We start from the raw sequence: 17,348 nt of genomic DNA, 5'->3' as shown, positions 1-17,348 counted from the left end.
GTGGGGGGAGGGAAGAAGAGAGGAAGAAGGATTTGAGGGAATGTAGTCCATAAAAAAAAGAAAAAGTTAAACTATATCAGAGAGGAGGTGACTGATTTACAACACAAAAAGGGTTTAAGGAATTGTTTTAAAACTTCTAAAATGTTACTTCTGTTCAAGTTGGAAACTGTCTTGCAACAGCAATATTTATTAAATTGGTGGTTGTTAAGAAAATGGGATCTCTAAAAATACTGCTTCAATTTCCTCACTGATTTTATTTCAATTATATAATGTTTAGAAGGGCATGGGAAAACACTAAAATAAAATTTTCTGTTACCTTTCTTAGGTTTTCAGTACTTACTCAAATGAAGACTATGATAGACGTAATGAAGAAGTTGACCCTGTGGCAGCCTCAGCTGAGTATGAACTTGAGAAAAGGGTGGAAAAAATGGAAGTGTTTCCTGTGGAAATTGAAAAAGGTGCAAATCAAACATTGAATATTTGCAAGAGATACTATGCACACAAAAGATAACACAATTCTAAACTGTGTTTCTGTATCTTCCCTGAATTCAGGTCTTGAATTTTTGAATCTATGTTCAGGCTTTTATTTGTGGCTAGTTCTGTTGAATTTAGTGAACTTTTAACTGGACAGGCCTCTACTAAGTTCAAACAGTCATACTTCCTTGAAGTTAGGAAGGCTACCTTGCTGAGTGACAGATCTGCACCAAAATATATACAGTTCATAAATGTTGCTGTCTTCTCCAGATACCATGAAGCTTTGTATCTAACAGGAAGTCATGACTACAGATCTACAGAACAAAAAGGCTTTAAGTAGTATCTAAATAGAAAATATGTTGTCGCCTCTCTTTTTTTTTTTTTTAATTAACTGAATTTTCATATCCTTTGTGTGGAAGGACTTGGAATGCCTTGAAACAGCTCACTACTGCTAAGTGTTACGTCTTGTGTTACGCGGCTAATGTTAGATTTTTGAATCCCTTAGGTGACAGTGGTCTGGGCATCAGTATTATTGGAATGGGAGTTGGTGCTGATCAGGGACTGGAAAAACTAGGTATTTTTGTAAAAACAATAACAGATGGTGGAGCTGCTCAGAGAGATGGACGGTGAGTATTTCATTAAATTGATTTTGCTTTTTACAGATTTCTAACTGAGCCCAATTGTTTTCATTGGATATGCTAAATACTGTGAATAAAAGTACAAAAGCTGAATGCAGCTGAATAAATATTACATTCCTGCTTGATGTTAATTTTTTAAAAACCAGAGGGTTTTTTTAATTTAATATAAGACATTTTTGCAAAATAAACATAGGTCTGCTTATAGCATATATAAGAAAAGCTTAGAATGTGCCTATGTATAACAGTGCCACAAAATAACGTTGACACCCCAGGACCCCAATCAGCATATAAATAGTATAAAAATATCAAGGCAAATACTGTGTAAATTTTAATTGGTGATATGCATAGTAACTGAGGATCAGGAGATTGTTTTTAAGCAATGAATTTCTCAGGACTCAGAAATTCTCATTATAAATACTAGTGAGTTTTAAGTGATACTTGTCGTGTCAAAAACCTGTCAAGCCAAAATATTTTTCTTGAACTGACAGCTAAGCATTTATTTATTTTGCAGAATTCAAGTAAATGATCAGATTGTTGAGGTTGATGGCATAAGTCTAGTGGGAGTTACTCAGTTCTTTGCAGCCACTGTATTAAAAAACACCAAAGGCGCAGTGCGGTATGTATGTTTTCTATGAGATAATACTTTCTTTTTGTCATTTTTCATTAATGGAGAATACAAAACCATAATCTGGAAGTTTTACAAACATGTTGAAGGCAGCAGTATGGCAAACTAATTTCTTAAGCATATGTAAAGCTTTTTGCTGCAAGTTAATTTGTTTTTCATCTGCAGATTTCTGATTGGGAGAGAAAAGCCAGGGACTCAGAGTGAAGTAGCTCGCCTCATTAGTGAGACCTTAGAGCAAGAGAGATGTCTGTATGAGCAGCACTACGTTCATGATGACACAGAGCAGGTAAAACATCATATGTACTTAGATATTTTTTAAAAGTGCATGGTTACCACTATGTGCAATAACTTCTGCAAATGGAATAAATGTTTTTTGAATCAAATTGTAGCAAAAAAGGATAAAACAGGAAAATACACACTTCATCCATTAATATTATCAAGGCACATGATTATCACTACTTGCTATACTTCCAATTTATCAATAATCCAAAAGATATTTTAAAGGATCATCTGTGGCTTGTTTTGTGCATGGCTTAGCTCTCCTTTGTGGAACTTTGATGAAGATGTCTGCAAGTCATCTTTAAAACTTATCATAGGTGTAAGTAACTAAAAAGGAATAGTAACTAGTTGAGAAAAGTTTTGCAACTCTTTGGTTTCCTTGATTGTGCTTTTGTTATTGCTGCTACCGTATTGCAAAGTGTGTGTGTGTTAACAGAATGTCATGATTTTCCCATTTTGTCAGGATGATGACTATGATGATGATGATGATACATATGAGTCACATTTACATGGAAAATCTGTAGAAGTTTTTGATCTTCCTGAAAACGAAGATATTGGTTTACCACTGGATATGGATTCAGCACAGTCTCTTCTTAAATTTAAAGAGGTATGGTAGCAGTTTCTTAAATATTCTTTGTGATGCATGGGGGAGCACTTGAATCTTGTAAGGTTTGGGTAGAATATCCTTCATGTCCCCCTTCATTGTGGTTTTGGATTTGTTTTCCCAACACCACCAACAAAACTCTCTGGGAAACATTCCTTAAAATGTAAGCCTTCTGTAATTTTCTGATGCCAGCTTTACTATACATGTTTATATTAAGTAGTTCTTTGATTTAAATGTAAAAAAGCCCTAGGAAACAGGCATTAGAACCCAACACCACCTCCCTCCTTGTTTTGGTGTCTGAATGTTCCATTAAATAGGTATGATGCTTCTCTTAGTTCTTTGGCCCATCAGACTTAGCATTTATTTGCTGCATAGTAGAATGGCTTTAGCTGCAGGGTGGAGCATGGGGGGACAAGTATGCCTTTCTGAATCATCCTCGAGCGTTATGGTTAGATGTTCTTCAGGAAGAGAAGAAATACACATCTAATCTCTTGCTCTAGTCCCTGAGGTCTTCTGGGAGACCTCTGCGTACATAAAAGGACTTGATTCTGTAGAAAGGCATCTTTGGCTTGGAGGGTTTTTTCAGGTGATCCTTTCTGGGGTTTTTGATGGTGTATTTTTTGGGAGTAACGATTCTGTACACCCAATAAGGCATTCTAGACTGTGGATCCCAACTTCACATAGCTATAAAATTGGGTTCCCTTTTCCCAAGGTTTTTATAAAGGAGCATATTTGCTTTATTCAGGTCTGTGGAATTTAGTCGGGACCTTTAGGGGTCTGGGCTCCTTTGGTAGATTTAAGTCCATGTCATTTTCACTCCAGAGGAGAAAAATATGCTGCAAATAAACTGCGTTGTCAGATGCCGTCTGTGCATACGTCAGCTTATTTTTATAAATGATCAGTATTTTGCAGACCTCCTTAAGATTGCTTTCTTCATAACCTTGATGATGTCATTGAGGAAGTTGAAATTTCAGGCTATTGATCACTACAGAACATTTGCAGTTTTTGTAGGTTAGGTAGTATAGCAGCAGGCTACAGCATCTTTTCATAAGCGCTATATTTACTTGGGATACAATTAAATTCATAGCTAGAATCATTAGTATGCTGCTATTAACATAATCTAAGTAAAGGATAGTCACGGATTCATTTGTTTTAGTGTGTGCTTACTGCATTATGCCTTGCCAAAAAAAAATTTTAAAAAAATATCCCCTTAACGTTACAGATGGAAAGTGAGATATAGGAAAAAACTAATAGCTGTCAAAACGATGTGCTTTTGCACTCATATGTGTGCTGTTTTCTGTTTTCTTAAGACTTGTTAACAACAATCTTTACATTTGGCTTAGGTGTAACTTTTATCCATTTCTAATAATCCTCTGAAGATTTCTGGTGTAAAGAACACTGCTTCATTTTAAAACAAAGCCAGGACACTTATTTGTAAGCGCTGATAAGTAAAAACATTTAGTACTATTAAATTTTCACTTGATTCTGTGCACCAGTTGTCATCGTAAGTGCATTGCTACCTTTTCATTCTACTGGCTCATTGAAACATTATTTTAACCTTCTTACTTTTAATAACGTATAGACAAAAATGTGGGATTTTTAACAATAAGTGGTCATGTATTGATTTTTGTAGCAAATAGAATACTGTGGAACTTTTTGGGTTTTAATTTAACTTTTTTCCAATAGAAGCTCATGATCACTTCTGTAACTGACGAATAGTTCAGTTGACTTTATACTGCTATAAAAATGGTTTGAGGAAGAAGGAAATCAGACAAATGCTTAAAGCTAGTACTTCAAGTGTCATTGTGTGTGTGCTCATACAATTTTTTTTGTTTCAGCTACAGTTAAAACATGCAGTAACAATAGCTGAAGTGAATCAACTGAAGGAGAAAGTAAGTTTTCAAAGAATTTTATTACTTGCTGATGGAATATTTTTATTTTATATCTACTTATGAATTTTACCAAGAAAAGGCTGATTGCAGAAGGCAGCAATCTGTTTTAGGCCTCAGGCTCTATGTACTCTGTGTTAGGTGGGCATTTCTAAGCTGAAGAGCTGTGCTCAAATTAAAAAGGCAAAAACAACAAAAACCCCACAAAACCTAAAAAAAACCCCAAACACCACAAAACAAACCCCAAACCCAAAATACCCCCTGTGCTATTATAAAATGAATGCTTCAATATTATTCCTTAGAGTAGAACTGCATATAGTGGAGTACTGATGAAACAAGCTCCCAAACAAATATAAGAACATTTTCAGTGGATATAAACTGTCTTGTTTGAGCATAGGTTTGGCCCTTACAGACAATGGTTTGTGGCTGACTTTGTTACCAGAAAGTTATTTCTGTTGCCTTGTTTCCCCTCTTTCTCTCCTCAAATCTCTGATCTGTTCTGGGGAGAGAATTTTTTTCCAGCTTTTTTTTTTTTTTTTTTTTTTTTTTGGTGAGGATCAGTTCAACACCTCTGCTTTCTCTGAGAAAGGGTTTCTTATTCTTTTTGCTGCTTTTTTTCACTGATGGAGATCTGTACTTGGCCTTTCTCTGGAAATATTTATTGTGGCGAGCAGTTTCTTTTATTTCATTGCCCTCCTGTGTTGCCTTACTGAGAAATGTGTGCCCTAGGACAAGTTGCAGCACATTGCTGGGGGAGTGTAGCGAGTGGGGAGGCGTAGTGCTTCAGACTGCAATAATTTTGAATAACAGTATCTATTGGGGTTTTTTTTTTGCACTCTGCAAACGTTCAGAGCTCAAAGTGTAGAGGCAAGGCAGCCAAAACTTCTTTCTGTTCTTATGACAGTTCTGATTTCAGTTTCTGACAGTGTTCCTCCTCCTTGCAGTATTCTTGAAATTGGCCCAGCTGGATTGCTAAAAAGCTGTTTAAAATGTTAGTGTTAGTACAACTTACTGCCCTATTTTTAATTGAAGAAATTCTTTGTCCTTTCAACATATCTGTTCCATCAGCAGGTAATCTTAACTGGCTTCAAAAGCAGTGATTTCCTCAGCGTAAATGATGTCCTCAGAGGAGGAGGCGTGGACAAACTAAGCACTATCCTGCCTGCTCACTCTTCCAAGGCCTGGAGAGCTTCCCATGTTAACATTCCCTTTTATAATGTGGCTGCTGTCAAGCTGAAGGGGCCCTATCCCTTTCCTTTGTTGAGGGAATGTTTGGTGGTTTTATACATTAGATCCAGGAAAGCAAGCCATGTGAATTTGTTAGGAAGACCAATGTCTTATAAAGTACCAGGGAAGATCAACTGGTCTCATTAGCTTTATTCAAAAAGCTGTTGGAAACAAAGTAGTAGGACAGGGAGCTTGTCTTACACAGATTAAGATTCTGTATCTCCAGTTGCCTTTGAAGGTAATCAAAATAGGCCTCTCCAGATGTATTAAGAGATGGCGAGGTCTCAAACAAGTGAACATAAGCTAACAATAAAGGTCTTATCCATTTTATCTCTTTAAAAAGAAGCAATACTAATGAGGAAGTAGTAAAAGACTCTTGGGTTTGAGTTCTAAACTTACTTGGATTGGCAAGGGTTGGAAGAGGTGATACAATTGCTTTAAAAGTTCAGTGTCTTGTTTTAGTATTACTGATGAGTATTTAATTGTTATTAGCTATTCTCTACTTAAACATGCATAAACAACTGGTTTTTATTTCATCTTTTAATTTAGATTAATTCCTTAAATATTAATCTTTTCAGTTAAAAATTTTTGAAGCGGAAAAAAATGAATGGAAACTGAGTCGAGCCCAACTTCAGGAAAACTTAGATGAAAGCAAAGAGAAAATCAAGAAGTTAGAGACCTACTGGTTAGAGGCGCAGAGTTTATGCAAAACAGTAAATGAGCGTCTTAAAGAAACTCAAGAACAATGTGATGCCCTTGAAAAGAAATACAACAAGGCCAAGAAGTTGGTTAAAGACTACCAACAAAAGTAAGTACCCCAAAATGCCGGGTTTCTATTTCTTGCTTATGTTTTGTACATTATGGGGAAAACTGACAGCAGTACCTAGGGTAAGGATTTGCTTACACACTTTTCAGTTGTTAGAGTTTAGGGAAGCAGTAGGCTGTACATGCTGAATTCTTCTATAGCAGCTTCTGGAAAGGTTCCCCAAAACTTTTGCTGCTGCTTTTGATTCTGAGGTTAGGAAAATGATTTAATATTTCTATAACAAAATTTTAAAACAACTTAATTGAGAAACCGTAATGCATCTCTACTTTTGGAAGGAATACTTGAAATTTGGCATGAGGTATTTGGCAATACCTTTTGCTGTTTGTGAAAAACCCTCTAGCTTTGACCATCTTAAATGTTCTAGACAGGATAGGCATCATAGGATATAAATGAGCTGGATATGTCTGATTCAATCTGAATTAGGAGTTGTATCTTTTAGGGGGAGTAAAAGGAATTCTGAGGGAAATTAAGAGTTTGGGACATGTATTTAATCCATCAAAATGGCAGCATGAAAATGGTATCTTCAATCTGTTAACAGGTTTGGGCTTTTTAGTAGAAGTAATACTGCTTATTACATACAACAACATACATCCGTGTATGACTTGAACACTGTTGTCATGCAGTTGTGTCTATTTGTTCTACCTTCTTTCCTCTTAGCTAAACAAGAGCTAATGGTAAAATACTTGTAGAAGTGTCTAATACAGAACACAACTGTTGCTTTTGGTAGTTACTGTAAGCATATAATTTTCTTGCCTCCAATTTCTCCACTTGCTACTTATTTTTAAAGGCAGTTTGCATGATATTCTGCTCTGTAGTCCACATCCAGAAATGTTACTTTTCAGTGCATTTTTTGATGTTTGAGCTTTTTAAAGGTCTCCTTTCACCTCTCCTCCTGACCTTATCTGCATGGAAGTTCAAAAGTACATTAAGATGACTGCTAACATGCTAGTTTCCATTTCCTCGCTATCTAGCAAATTCACATTATCCCTTTCACTGTCCCTGAAGCTTTTACATTTTGTGTAGATGTTCTACACTTATTTTCTGGTTTTGTATAGTATTCTGTCTGACTTGCAGGAAAAAGCAGCTTTTATTTTTGTTTCCTTCTTGTAGTCATCGTTTCTGTTTGTAAAACCCAGCCATTGCAATTTCTGTAGGATGAACCAAGTAGAAACTTGAAATACAATTTATTTTCCTACAAGGAATTCTACCATAGCTTTTGGAAGGAAAATACTGTGTGTGCATGTATCTCTGTGGAAGAGTGTAACATGTAATGATTGCAGTTGTGTATATATTTCATGCTTTAAATGTGTATGCAGCTTGCCACTTTTAAAGATAGAGAGCTGGTTATAACTTGGTAGAAAAACTGTTGCTACACATCCTTTTTCAGCCCTTTTTTCAGTAAATATGGTGTCATATGTATTTTCTTTTGAAGACCGTAACAGCATACAAGTCCATAGGTCTTTTTGTGACATTACAAGATTAATGAATCAGGTATACCTTAGACTGATTTTTTTTTTAACATGTACTAACAGAATGCTTTTTAGTAAATGCAACTGTGCATATTTCTATTTTATGTATTTTTCTGCAGTTCTATATATTACTATTTCATATATACGTATACATTTCTTCCACCAGAGAAACAGAATTTATGAAAAAAGAAGAGGATCATTCAAGGCTACTTCAAGAGAGAGACCAGAAATATGCAGAACAGCTGAAAATATATCAGGAAAAAGTAAAGCAGTATTATATTTTGAAATAAACTTCTGCATTCTTGGAGAGTTGTATCTCACTTTTGAATTTTAATTCTTCTAGATTTCAGAGCTTGAAAGTAAATTAAAAGTATATGAGAGAATGCCATATATGTTTGGAGGTGGCAGTTTATTGGAAGATGGCTGTCCAAGTCCTGGCCAATATAATGAACAGTCAAAGATAAGAGAAGAAAATGAAAATGAAACAGAATCAATAGAAGAAAGACTAAATTCTTCAGATATGTTAATTTCTGGTAAGTAGGTTGTAGGATCTTTTGATTTGGATTTAACAAAAATTAGGATGAGTTATATGTATAGTGACTTTGTTGTTAAAAGGAGTTAAGTGTTTGCTACTTCCTACTAACTGGGTAGGTGTTCGACCTGAGCCAGTGTGGATATTTTCGTTTAGGTCCCCCAGCATTTTCAGTATTGTAGTAATGTATTTCTTAAATGGTCTGGGAAAGAGGAGACAGATGGAGAGAGATCCATCTTCACTATTCCTCAGATTCTCTATCAGTGAAACCGATAATGTTAGTGGGACTAAAACACTGAGATACATCAGTTAAAATCCCATTGATTTTAAGCGATGATTTACACCAAAACTTGCTGTGATTTTTTTTTAATTTGTCTTGTAATTTTATGCCCAGAAAGTTATAAAATACCTTATGGTGGTTCAAATGAGAAGCATATTTTAAAAAGATTTGGTAGATACCTATGTACTTTGTAAAGAGTTTCTATCTTAACAGGAAAGTACATTTTGGGCAGAAATTCTCATCTACTTGAGAATAAGATTAAGTTATCAAGCCATAATACAATTATATCCTGGTTTTATTTTTTTAATTGAAGAAATTGAGTAGAAGTATCTTTCAAATTAATTAGAAATTACTATTACAATATGTTAAAATATTGTAATATTATAGAAAACAGTATTTTCGTATAGTAATGATTAACAGGTAGAATAATTCTGATTTAACTCCTGAATATTTTTGTGAACAGTGGGTTGGAGAACTGCCTACCAGTTTGTTTGTTTGTTTGTTTTTCAAAGTAGTACATATTTATTGCAGATTTTGATGCTTTTGTTGGGGATACTCCCAGATTAGACACCAGTGCCCACAAAGCAAAAGCTCAGCTTGCTTTGAAAGTAAAACGCCAGCCACCTTCTCGATCAAAGCTGAAAGAATCTCTTGGGGCTGGACAACAGACTGCAGGTCTACAGGTACTGATATTGGTAGATAATTATGCATGCAGGACCCTAAATGTATGTTCCGTTTTATTTGTATTTGCAATTGAGAGTGTTGTCCATGCTTCATTCAGACTGTGCCAAAGCATCATATTTTTATGCTGTACCAAGTGAAAGGCCGTGTTCAGTTTCGTACCACATACATGATCTCTGACATATTCTTTGTGGCACAGTGATTTGAAGTTAGCAAAGTTGTATGCAAGCTGCTTCCGTTTTACTTAAAGATTTTCATATAATGACGGTGGTATGTTGTGAAATATGGTTATCTATCTCACAATTCCTTCATCTGAAACAAGTTAGTTACCAAATATCTTCAAAAGCTAAACACTTCTGGAATGCTTCATTATTCTGTAAATAGTCATTTAAGTCCACAAAAAGTATACCAGTAAAACGTTCTAGCACGTTTCTGGAGAACAGTTGAAAAATTGAGGTGCATATAGTTGGTATATGAGAGAGCCTGTCATAGGGGATTGAACTACTTCAGTTAGACTGAAAATTGGTTGCATTGAATTGGAACGGCCAAGATGTACCACCACGTTTCCGACTTGGCTAGAGAAAGATAATTTGGGATGTGCAGAAAGATCTGCATAGGGGTGGATAAAGGAAAGACTATAAATTCAGCTTCATCTGATTTAGATGGTATCTAGAAGTGATCAAGTTAAAATTTTCTGAACTGAGGAAGTTTGTGTGTAGCACAGCATATCCTTACATCGTGGTAAAAGATCAGATAGTAAATTATTATATGTCATGTTTGTCATAAAATAACTTCTGAATTTGTTGAAGGATGAGGATTCAGAAGATACTATTCTCAACAGAGAACTTTCCACTGCGTACCTAACCAAGACCTTAGAAACGAGTGAAAAATTCACTCTCCCACGCCTGGACGACATAGATCAAAAGAGTGAAAAGCCTGAACAAACAGAAAGCACAGAAAGTCCTCTAGAGTCAAGTCCTTCTGCTTCCACACACTCTTCTCCAGTACACAAACCAAACAACAAAAATAGCATGACCGCCACTCATTCACCTCCTCCTGAAGAGATGGCTCCAAATTCTCCTCAAGGGTATCCCAAGAATGTTAAGCAAAGAGAAGCAAAAGGGAAAGGGAAAGAGGCCAAGGGTAAGACTTAGGGGTTTATTATTATTTTAATCCTTCAGGGTTAACGTATTACAGATTTTAGATGTAAATTAATATTGAACAATAAACTACTCTGAGGGAAAATGAATTGACTACAAAACTAACTGCTAGTTCTAAAACCACTTGTTAACTCCTCAGGAAAATTTGAAATTAGCAAAAAAGTATGAGAGTTCATTGTATTCTATTTTTACTTAAAGGTTTTGATACAACAGTAGTAGATTCTGAAATATGCTTATCTATCTTTTAATTCCTTCATCTGCAACAAGTTAGTTACTAAATTTCTACAAAAAATTAATGTTTTTAAAATAATTTATAGCACCAAGAATCTAAAAGGTGCCTGCAGTATAAATGCTGTTTCAATTAAATAGTTACATAAAGGAATAGGTCCAAGTTAGTTTGGGAAAAGCTTAAACCTAAAAATCTCTAGAGAGTCTAAATGGTTCCTTGACATAAGCTATAGGGGAGCTAGGTCGTTGACTGTGGATAATCACTAAAGGTCCTAATGCATTTCTGCAAAGCACTAGCCTCGTAAGTGGCAATGTATTGGAGAGTAAGTCTGATTTCCTGAATACCAGAAAAATTCAGTGTTGGCTTTGTGCTTCCAGACATTATTCAGGTGTTTAAACAAGGCACAGATTCTGAATGTTATGGGAATTACTGCATTATTCTTCTTGCCCTCTTAAGATATTTCTCACTAGGAAAAGGTTAAAGGTATTATAATTAGCCTAGTCACTACTAAGCATTATTTGATAGAAATATTTGGCTTTTCTTATGAATAATTGAAAAGGGGATCAGATAAAATATTTTAAATGCTTGATATTTCCTTTAGTCAGTTAGCACAATATATAAAGCAAATTATACTTGCTGTCTTTTCTATACTGCTTTGCAAAACCTTTAATACCCTGAAAACAGGATTTGTTTTATACTCTCCTCATTCTAGGTGTTTCTATAAAGTCTTAAAAATAGTCTTTACCTCTATTTTGTTTGTTTTTTAAAAAAAGAAAATCTTAGCAAAACAAATACCTAATATATAAGTGATTTTTGCTTTATCTTCTACAAATTTTTTGTGGTGGCTGAATCATTGCAAACATTTTCTTAAAATTGTCAGTGTCACTGGATGAGCTAATTAATACAGTACATCAAAGATGAGGATTAGTATTAAAAGCTTGCTCTTTGTAGGCAAAATTGACACTAAATGCTACTTTCTGCTAGATTGTTGCTTTCTAACCATATTTAAATGTCTACCTATTATTTCATTGAAATAACCCTTGCTGTTACCTTCCCATCCATTCATGTATCAGTCTGTATTTTAACCTATTGTACTGTGTTTTAGCAATTACCTCTTTTCTTACAATATTACCTCTGGAGAGAGACATGGAAACAAATGTCAATATTAAAATTACTTCTTCTGGTTTTGTATTTAAGTTGACAGGAAAAGTAACCAGTTTAACTCGTAGTTATAATTTATTGGATGTTACATGTTTAGAAAGAGTGGTTAACTAATTAAAGTTCTGAAGTTGATCAGATATGCCAAAAAGGAAAAAAACCCTGACTGTTCAGCACTTATACTTTGAGATAACCATTATATGTTTCAGGAAGGATTATTAGCTGATAGGGTGATGGGGAGCTGTCCTCAGTTTTGTGTAGTTAACATGATTTTTGTGTTTTATGATCCTTGAATACCTCTGTGTATATCACTTCATGTCAGGAGTTGTGTTGAAGGCAGAGCTTAAAACCTACTTTGTCTCACAAAAAGCAGGCTGCATCTTTTTCACAGGTGGCTTAGTTATGGAACACCTAATCTGCAGTAAGAAACATATTTCAGTTATTTAAAACAAAAAATCTAGTAGCCTGAGAATTTAGAAGGAAGTACATTTGGGACTTGCAGTAATCCATCATAATCCATTGGGAAGAGGTAGTGTGATGTTTGTCATTTAATTTCACTTACTATTCGAGCAGTTGGAATTGAACATGCTCCCTCTGGTGAAAAGTTCGATCCTAGCAGGTTGTATTCCAGATCTGAAAATACCACAGTCTTGGAGGAGCTTCAAGGTCCCAATTATTTCTTTAGAATAGTCACAGTTTGTATACTGTTTCGAAGAAACTCAGCATGTTAAGATCTGACTGCTCTCCAGGTACTGGCTATTGTGTTGGTTAGGCACACTTTCAGGAGCTAGCGGCTTGCGTACTTAGCCCGTGTTCCAAGTAGCTGACCTGGACTAGCTACTGAACCAGAAAAAATGCAAAGGAACATCTTAATACTTCAAGTGCAATAAAGGATGATTAAACGCTGTACTTGCTTAACTGTTGCTTTAAAACTGAGTTTCTTTCATGCATCTTACGCTGGTTATCTCATTGGTGTATTCTGAAGTTTGCAAAATGTGAAAGAAAGGTATTTTTTTTAAACCTATCTTAAACTATGTTTTTGTAATTCATTGAAGCAAATACTGTGGTAAGTTTTATCTCTCTGTAGACATTATAGAATTACTGTTTATCAAAAGCAACATTTTTGATCAGTCATAAGCAACTGTTGTGTTGCCATTTTCAATGGTACAACACAACCAGAATGATGGGAAGATGCCATAGAAAATAACTCTAAGTTGATAGACTAGTATTTTCAGCATCTGCATGGGAGAATGTGAATTTTAACACTGTTACTCACGTTTTAGTATCTTGTTTACTTAGAAGCATCATCATAAGTACTTGAAACTTACAAGTATTTTGAGAGTAACATTTTTATTTTTCATCTCTTTATGAAAAGCAGAAGAAAAGAAAAATGAAGACAGGACAGTAGAAACCAATGAAGGAACATCATCAGGGAAGTCCAAAAGGAGATTTCCAGATTTTGGGTAAGATTTTACTTGTGTTCATTTGGAATCAAATGGTTTTCAGTGTTACTTGGAGAATATCATGTTCCCTAAATAAAAAAGCCTTGAGGAGATCCAGTAATGACACTTCATAGCAGCACCACTGGACAGAGCCTTTTTTATCTTGATGTTGCATGTGTTCATCTTGTAACATTGCATTCATGTTTCTATCACATTTTTATTTTATTCATCTGTACTTTTTTCCCTCATATAATTATTTGGGCTTCTTCAGTTTTTATCCGAATACAGAATTTCTCTATGAATTAAGTTGCAAGTCCATGAGTAGTTTTATGCCAAAATATTGTTGAGGCCTAGACTGTAATGTTATGTCCTGCTGTTGTTACAGTCTAAATAGATACCTGTCTTGCCGTAAGTCCTTCTACAGTAGAGGTGTCATTACATAGGGCTTGGCTATAGCAGCTTCTTACTGAACAGTTCCTTGGAGGCGGGCAGCAGTGATGAATGGATTTCTGAATTTCATTTAGAAGATGATATTGTGAACAGGGGTGAAACAAAAGTGCAAGCTGCATGTTATCTGGAAATGCAGCGTGGTAACTGAACTCTGGGAGTTTGAGAGAAGAGTGGCTACATTTTGCAGTAAGCCTTGTTCCTTTGGAGCTAGGTATAAAGCTTGTTGAAATCAGCTAACATCAAAGACTCAGACTGGTACTGCAACAAATAAATCATAATATATAACATAAAAATTATATTTTATTTCACACATAGAATGTAGTTAGTGACTTAGTTCATCACTCTGCATTGCATATGAACATTTATATGGCAATTAAACTGTGTTCTTCCTCTTGGTTGTATCCACTATACGCTAAGTTCCTTTGTGCATTTTCTGTGTTTATTTTTTCATATGTGGTCTTTGAAAGGTACTTACATAATTCTGTTATGGTTCTTAAATAAAATGTGAATGACAGTACTTTCTTAATTGCATGCATAATCAGCAAAGTCATGCTCTGCGTAAAAACATGGCTTTTTTGTAACTGTTGAAATCAATGTAAAAACTAGCTTGATGATTTCAAGAAAAGTTGCACTGTGTAAGTGTAAATGCTTTATGAAAACTTTTTTTTACTTCAGTGGATTACGGAAATCTGGGGGCAAGGGCAAGAAACAAGAAAAAGAAAATCTAAGAGGCTCTCTGGATAGCAGGTAGTTGTTTTGTTTAATACATACGTGCTGCATTACTAAAATTTTCAACCTAAGAATTTCTTCAAGTACAAAAATGGCAAAATTATGTGAAGATTACTATAATGATGTGCAGAGGAGCTGCTAATCTTGTGAAATAACTAAACACATAAAATAGTCTAGAGGAAACAGTGAAGCAGGGTTACATTTTCAAGTAGCTTATAAGATTAACATGTTATACCCTATCTTAAATATAAAAACTGTATTTTGCTTAGGGAGATGAACGTTGAGTAAATTAAATTAACAAATTATTTGAAATTGTTAAATTGTTGTGTGAAATACAGCAAAAGCTCTCAGATTTTTGTTGTTCAGTAACTAAAATTATTTTGCATGGATTTTTAAAGGCAAGTATCAGTTTGCATTTTAAATATCAATTGTGCTGTGAAACAGGTAAACATGAGTGGTGTGTATTTTGAGTTTGTTGTTGCTTTGGTGGGGGGGTTGTGTGTTTGGGGGGCAGGGTGGGGTGTTTTGCTGGTGTTGTTTTAACACAGTCTACCTATTTCAGAGGTTCCCGAGAACTGTTGGATGACTCTGGCAACAATCTATCTGCATCAGATTCAGATTCCCCTGTTCCTACTTGCATGCCTTTCTCTTGGTTTGGAGACAGCCACAAAGAGCCTCAGATTTCTGGTAGCAGCCTGCATGTTACGCAGAGTGGGCAGGATAGTTGTGAACAAGGTCAAGAGAAGAACAGAAGCAAGGTAAAGATTAATAAATTGTGCTTTGTGTATTTAAGCATTGCATCTTGATAAAGTAAAAACCTCATTGCTTAGTATGTGGGACCTTGATGACTTAGTTCTTGACCACATCACCTCTTACAAATGTTGCTGCAGAAACTTGAGATTTTACAGGCCTCACAAGCAGAAACTGTGTGAGTGTTCCCATTTCCTCCTGTTCAGTTGAAGCATCAGTGGAGGCTATTCAGGCTGAAGTAGTATCTAAGGAACAATCACAGGGTATGTTTTTCACTGGTTTGTAACACTAAAAATAACCCTAGCTTTAGAACAGTGTAGTTTTAAGAGCTAAATCTGTTTTCCCGTCTAATACAGTCTAATACTTGGAGGAAGTGTACATAAATAGAGGTCAGCTTCCCAGGCAGCTGGCCAACCAGTTCTTACCATACTGGTATGCAGGGGTGGAGTACCAGCCAGGTGGATCAAAGTAGCATCCCGGTTTTCGTTAACAAATTTAGTTAATGAAACTAATGAATTTAGCTGAAAGTCTTTAGAACTCTCTCCTTTTTAGGGAACTGCTTCTGAGTAACTGATAACGTTCCAATAATTTAAAGCCTTTTAACCAGATCTTAAGAGTGAGGCTACACAGTTCTGCCTATAACCATAAAGTTACCATCTTTACAGTTTAAACTATTTGAAAGAAATGTCTGTAAAAACTGATCTTCATACTTGTTTCCTTTGGATTTTCTCAGATTAAAAATTGTAGCTATTTAAGGAACCTCATAAGCTAGGTTTATTCTTGAGTTTTACACTTTCTTCACTTTGGTTGTCTAAAATATGCTTTCACTTTTTCCTTTTCCTCTTTGTTATTAGAGAGAAATGAGTTACAAATCTAGAAGAGAAACTTGCCGGGTTGTAGTCCATGAAGCCACTGACATTTTGCATAGATGGCAGACAACAAAAAGTTGACTTTCCATGTTTCCAGGTGCTGATTGCACTAAAATATTGTTATAAATACTTTTTAAAATCATCTTCTGTTTTCTTGGTGTGAATTTACAGTTCCTGTGACAGGAGTAAGCTGTCTGCATTTTTAGTTTGTAAAAAATACAGAAAGTGGTTTCAGAAGCATACAATACTGTACTACAACACAGGAACTTAAGAATAGAAGCATTTTAATCTCTGAAGTAGAACAACACTTTAAAAAATACTGTCCAGTATGTGTCAGTCGTGTATTTACAGCTCCTGTATGATTTGCTCCTGTTGAAGCATATAGTGGTTAAAAGACATCTCTGTAAATAACCCAAGGATCTTGGGACTGCAAGATCCATATTGAAGGGGATACGCCTACACTTTGGTATCATTTTTATTTAAATAAGAGTTCATGGTTGATCTCTTAATAGGCTGTAGCAAAGCTATCAAGATGTTTTCTGTATAGAAAAACATTCAGCAGTTTAGCTTTCAAAGTCATTGGTTCAGAAGAACCTATTCATCCCTTCTTCATCTCTCTTTTCTGTCTGATTCAAATAATTTTTGTGAGCATAGTAAAAGTTCTCACTGCTGCATTTCTACTACAAGCACCCATAATGTGCTTAAGCACCTTAATGTGTCTATATAGACACTTTTTTTTTTGGCAGTCAAAAAGGTATAGATCTTACCAGATTGGGTGCTGTCTTCCTTTCCACATTGCCCTGAAATAATAGCCTTATCTTCTTATCGTTGTATACTTTATCCAAGTTGATTATCACTTAACCTTCCAGCTGGTTTCTTGTCTACTGTTTCATTTTTTGTTTCCTTCTCATGCTCCAGTATGTAATTGCTGCTTGCTGCCCTCTTCTTTTCCTTAGTGCCAGTTGCAAACCAGCAGCTGGAAGAACATACAAGTCTTCAGCTATATTCCTGCTTTGTAAAACAGTAGAAAGCTGAAC

General features: G+C 35.3%; 1 protein-coding gene across 5 annotated transcripts in view; it reads left to right on the top strand.

Moving 5' to 3' along the window:
* The window catches only part of LOC142057449 (neurabin-1-like), a 43,406-nt gene that overhangs the window by 14,607 nt on the left and 11,451 nt on the right, over positions 1-17,348 (top strand). For all 5 annotated transcript variants that reach the window (XM_075093455.1, XM_075093456.1, XM_075093454.1 and 2 more), the window contains exons 3-16: positions 326-458; positions 980-1,100; positions 1,624-1,728; positions 1,903-2,023; positions 2,480-2,623; positions 4,459-4,512; positions 6,315-6,544; positions 8,198-8,294; positions 8,375-8,564; positions 9,375-9,526; positions 10,334-10,667; positions 13,447-13,534; positions 14,639-14,710; positions 15,255-15,450. In XM_075093455.1, coding sequence (XP_074949556.1) covers positions 326-458; positions 980-1,100; positions 1,624-1,728; positions 1,903-2,023; positions 2,480-2,623; positions 4,459-4,512; positions 6,315-6,544; positions 8,198-8,294; positions 8,375-8,564; positions 9,375-9,526; positions 10,334-10,667; positions 13,447-13,534; positions 14,639-14,710; positions 15,255-15,450 — 2,037 coding nt within the window. The remainder of the gene's footprint in view (positions 1-325; positions 459-979; positions 1,101-1,623; positions 1,729-1,902; positions 2,024-2,479; positions 2,624-4,458; positions 4,513-6,314; positions 6,545-8,197; positions 8,295-8,374; positions 8,565-9,374; positions 9,527-10,333; positions 10,668-13,446; positions 13,535-14,638; positions 14,711-15,254; positions 15,451-17,348) is intronic.

This window comes from Phalacrocorax aristotelis, chromosome 5 (assembly GCF_949628215.1).
Source record: "Phalacrocorax aristotelis chromosome 5, bGulAri2.1, whole genome shotgun sequence".
NCBI lineage: Eukaryota > Metazoa > Chordata > Aves > Suliformes > Phalacrocoracidae > Phalacrocorax > Phalacrocorax aristotelis.
Note: the sequence above shows the minus strand (reverse complement) of the source record. Positions and strands in the feature narration are given on the sequence as shown.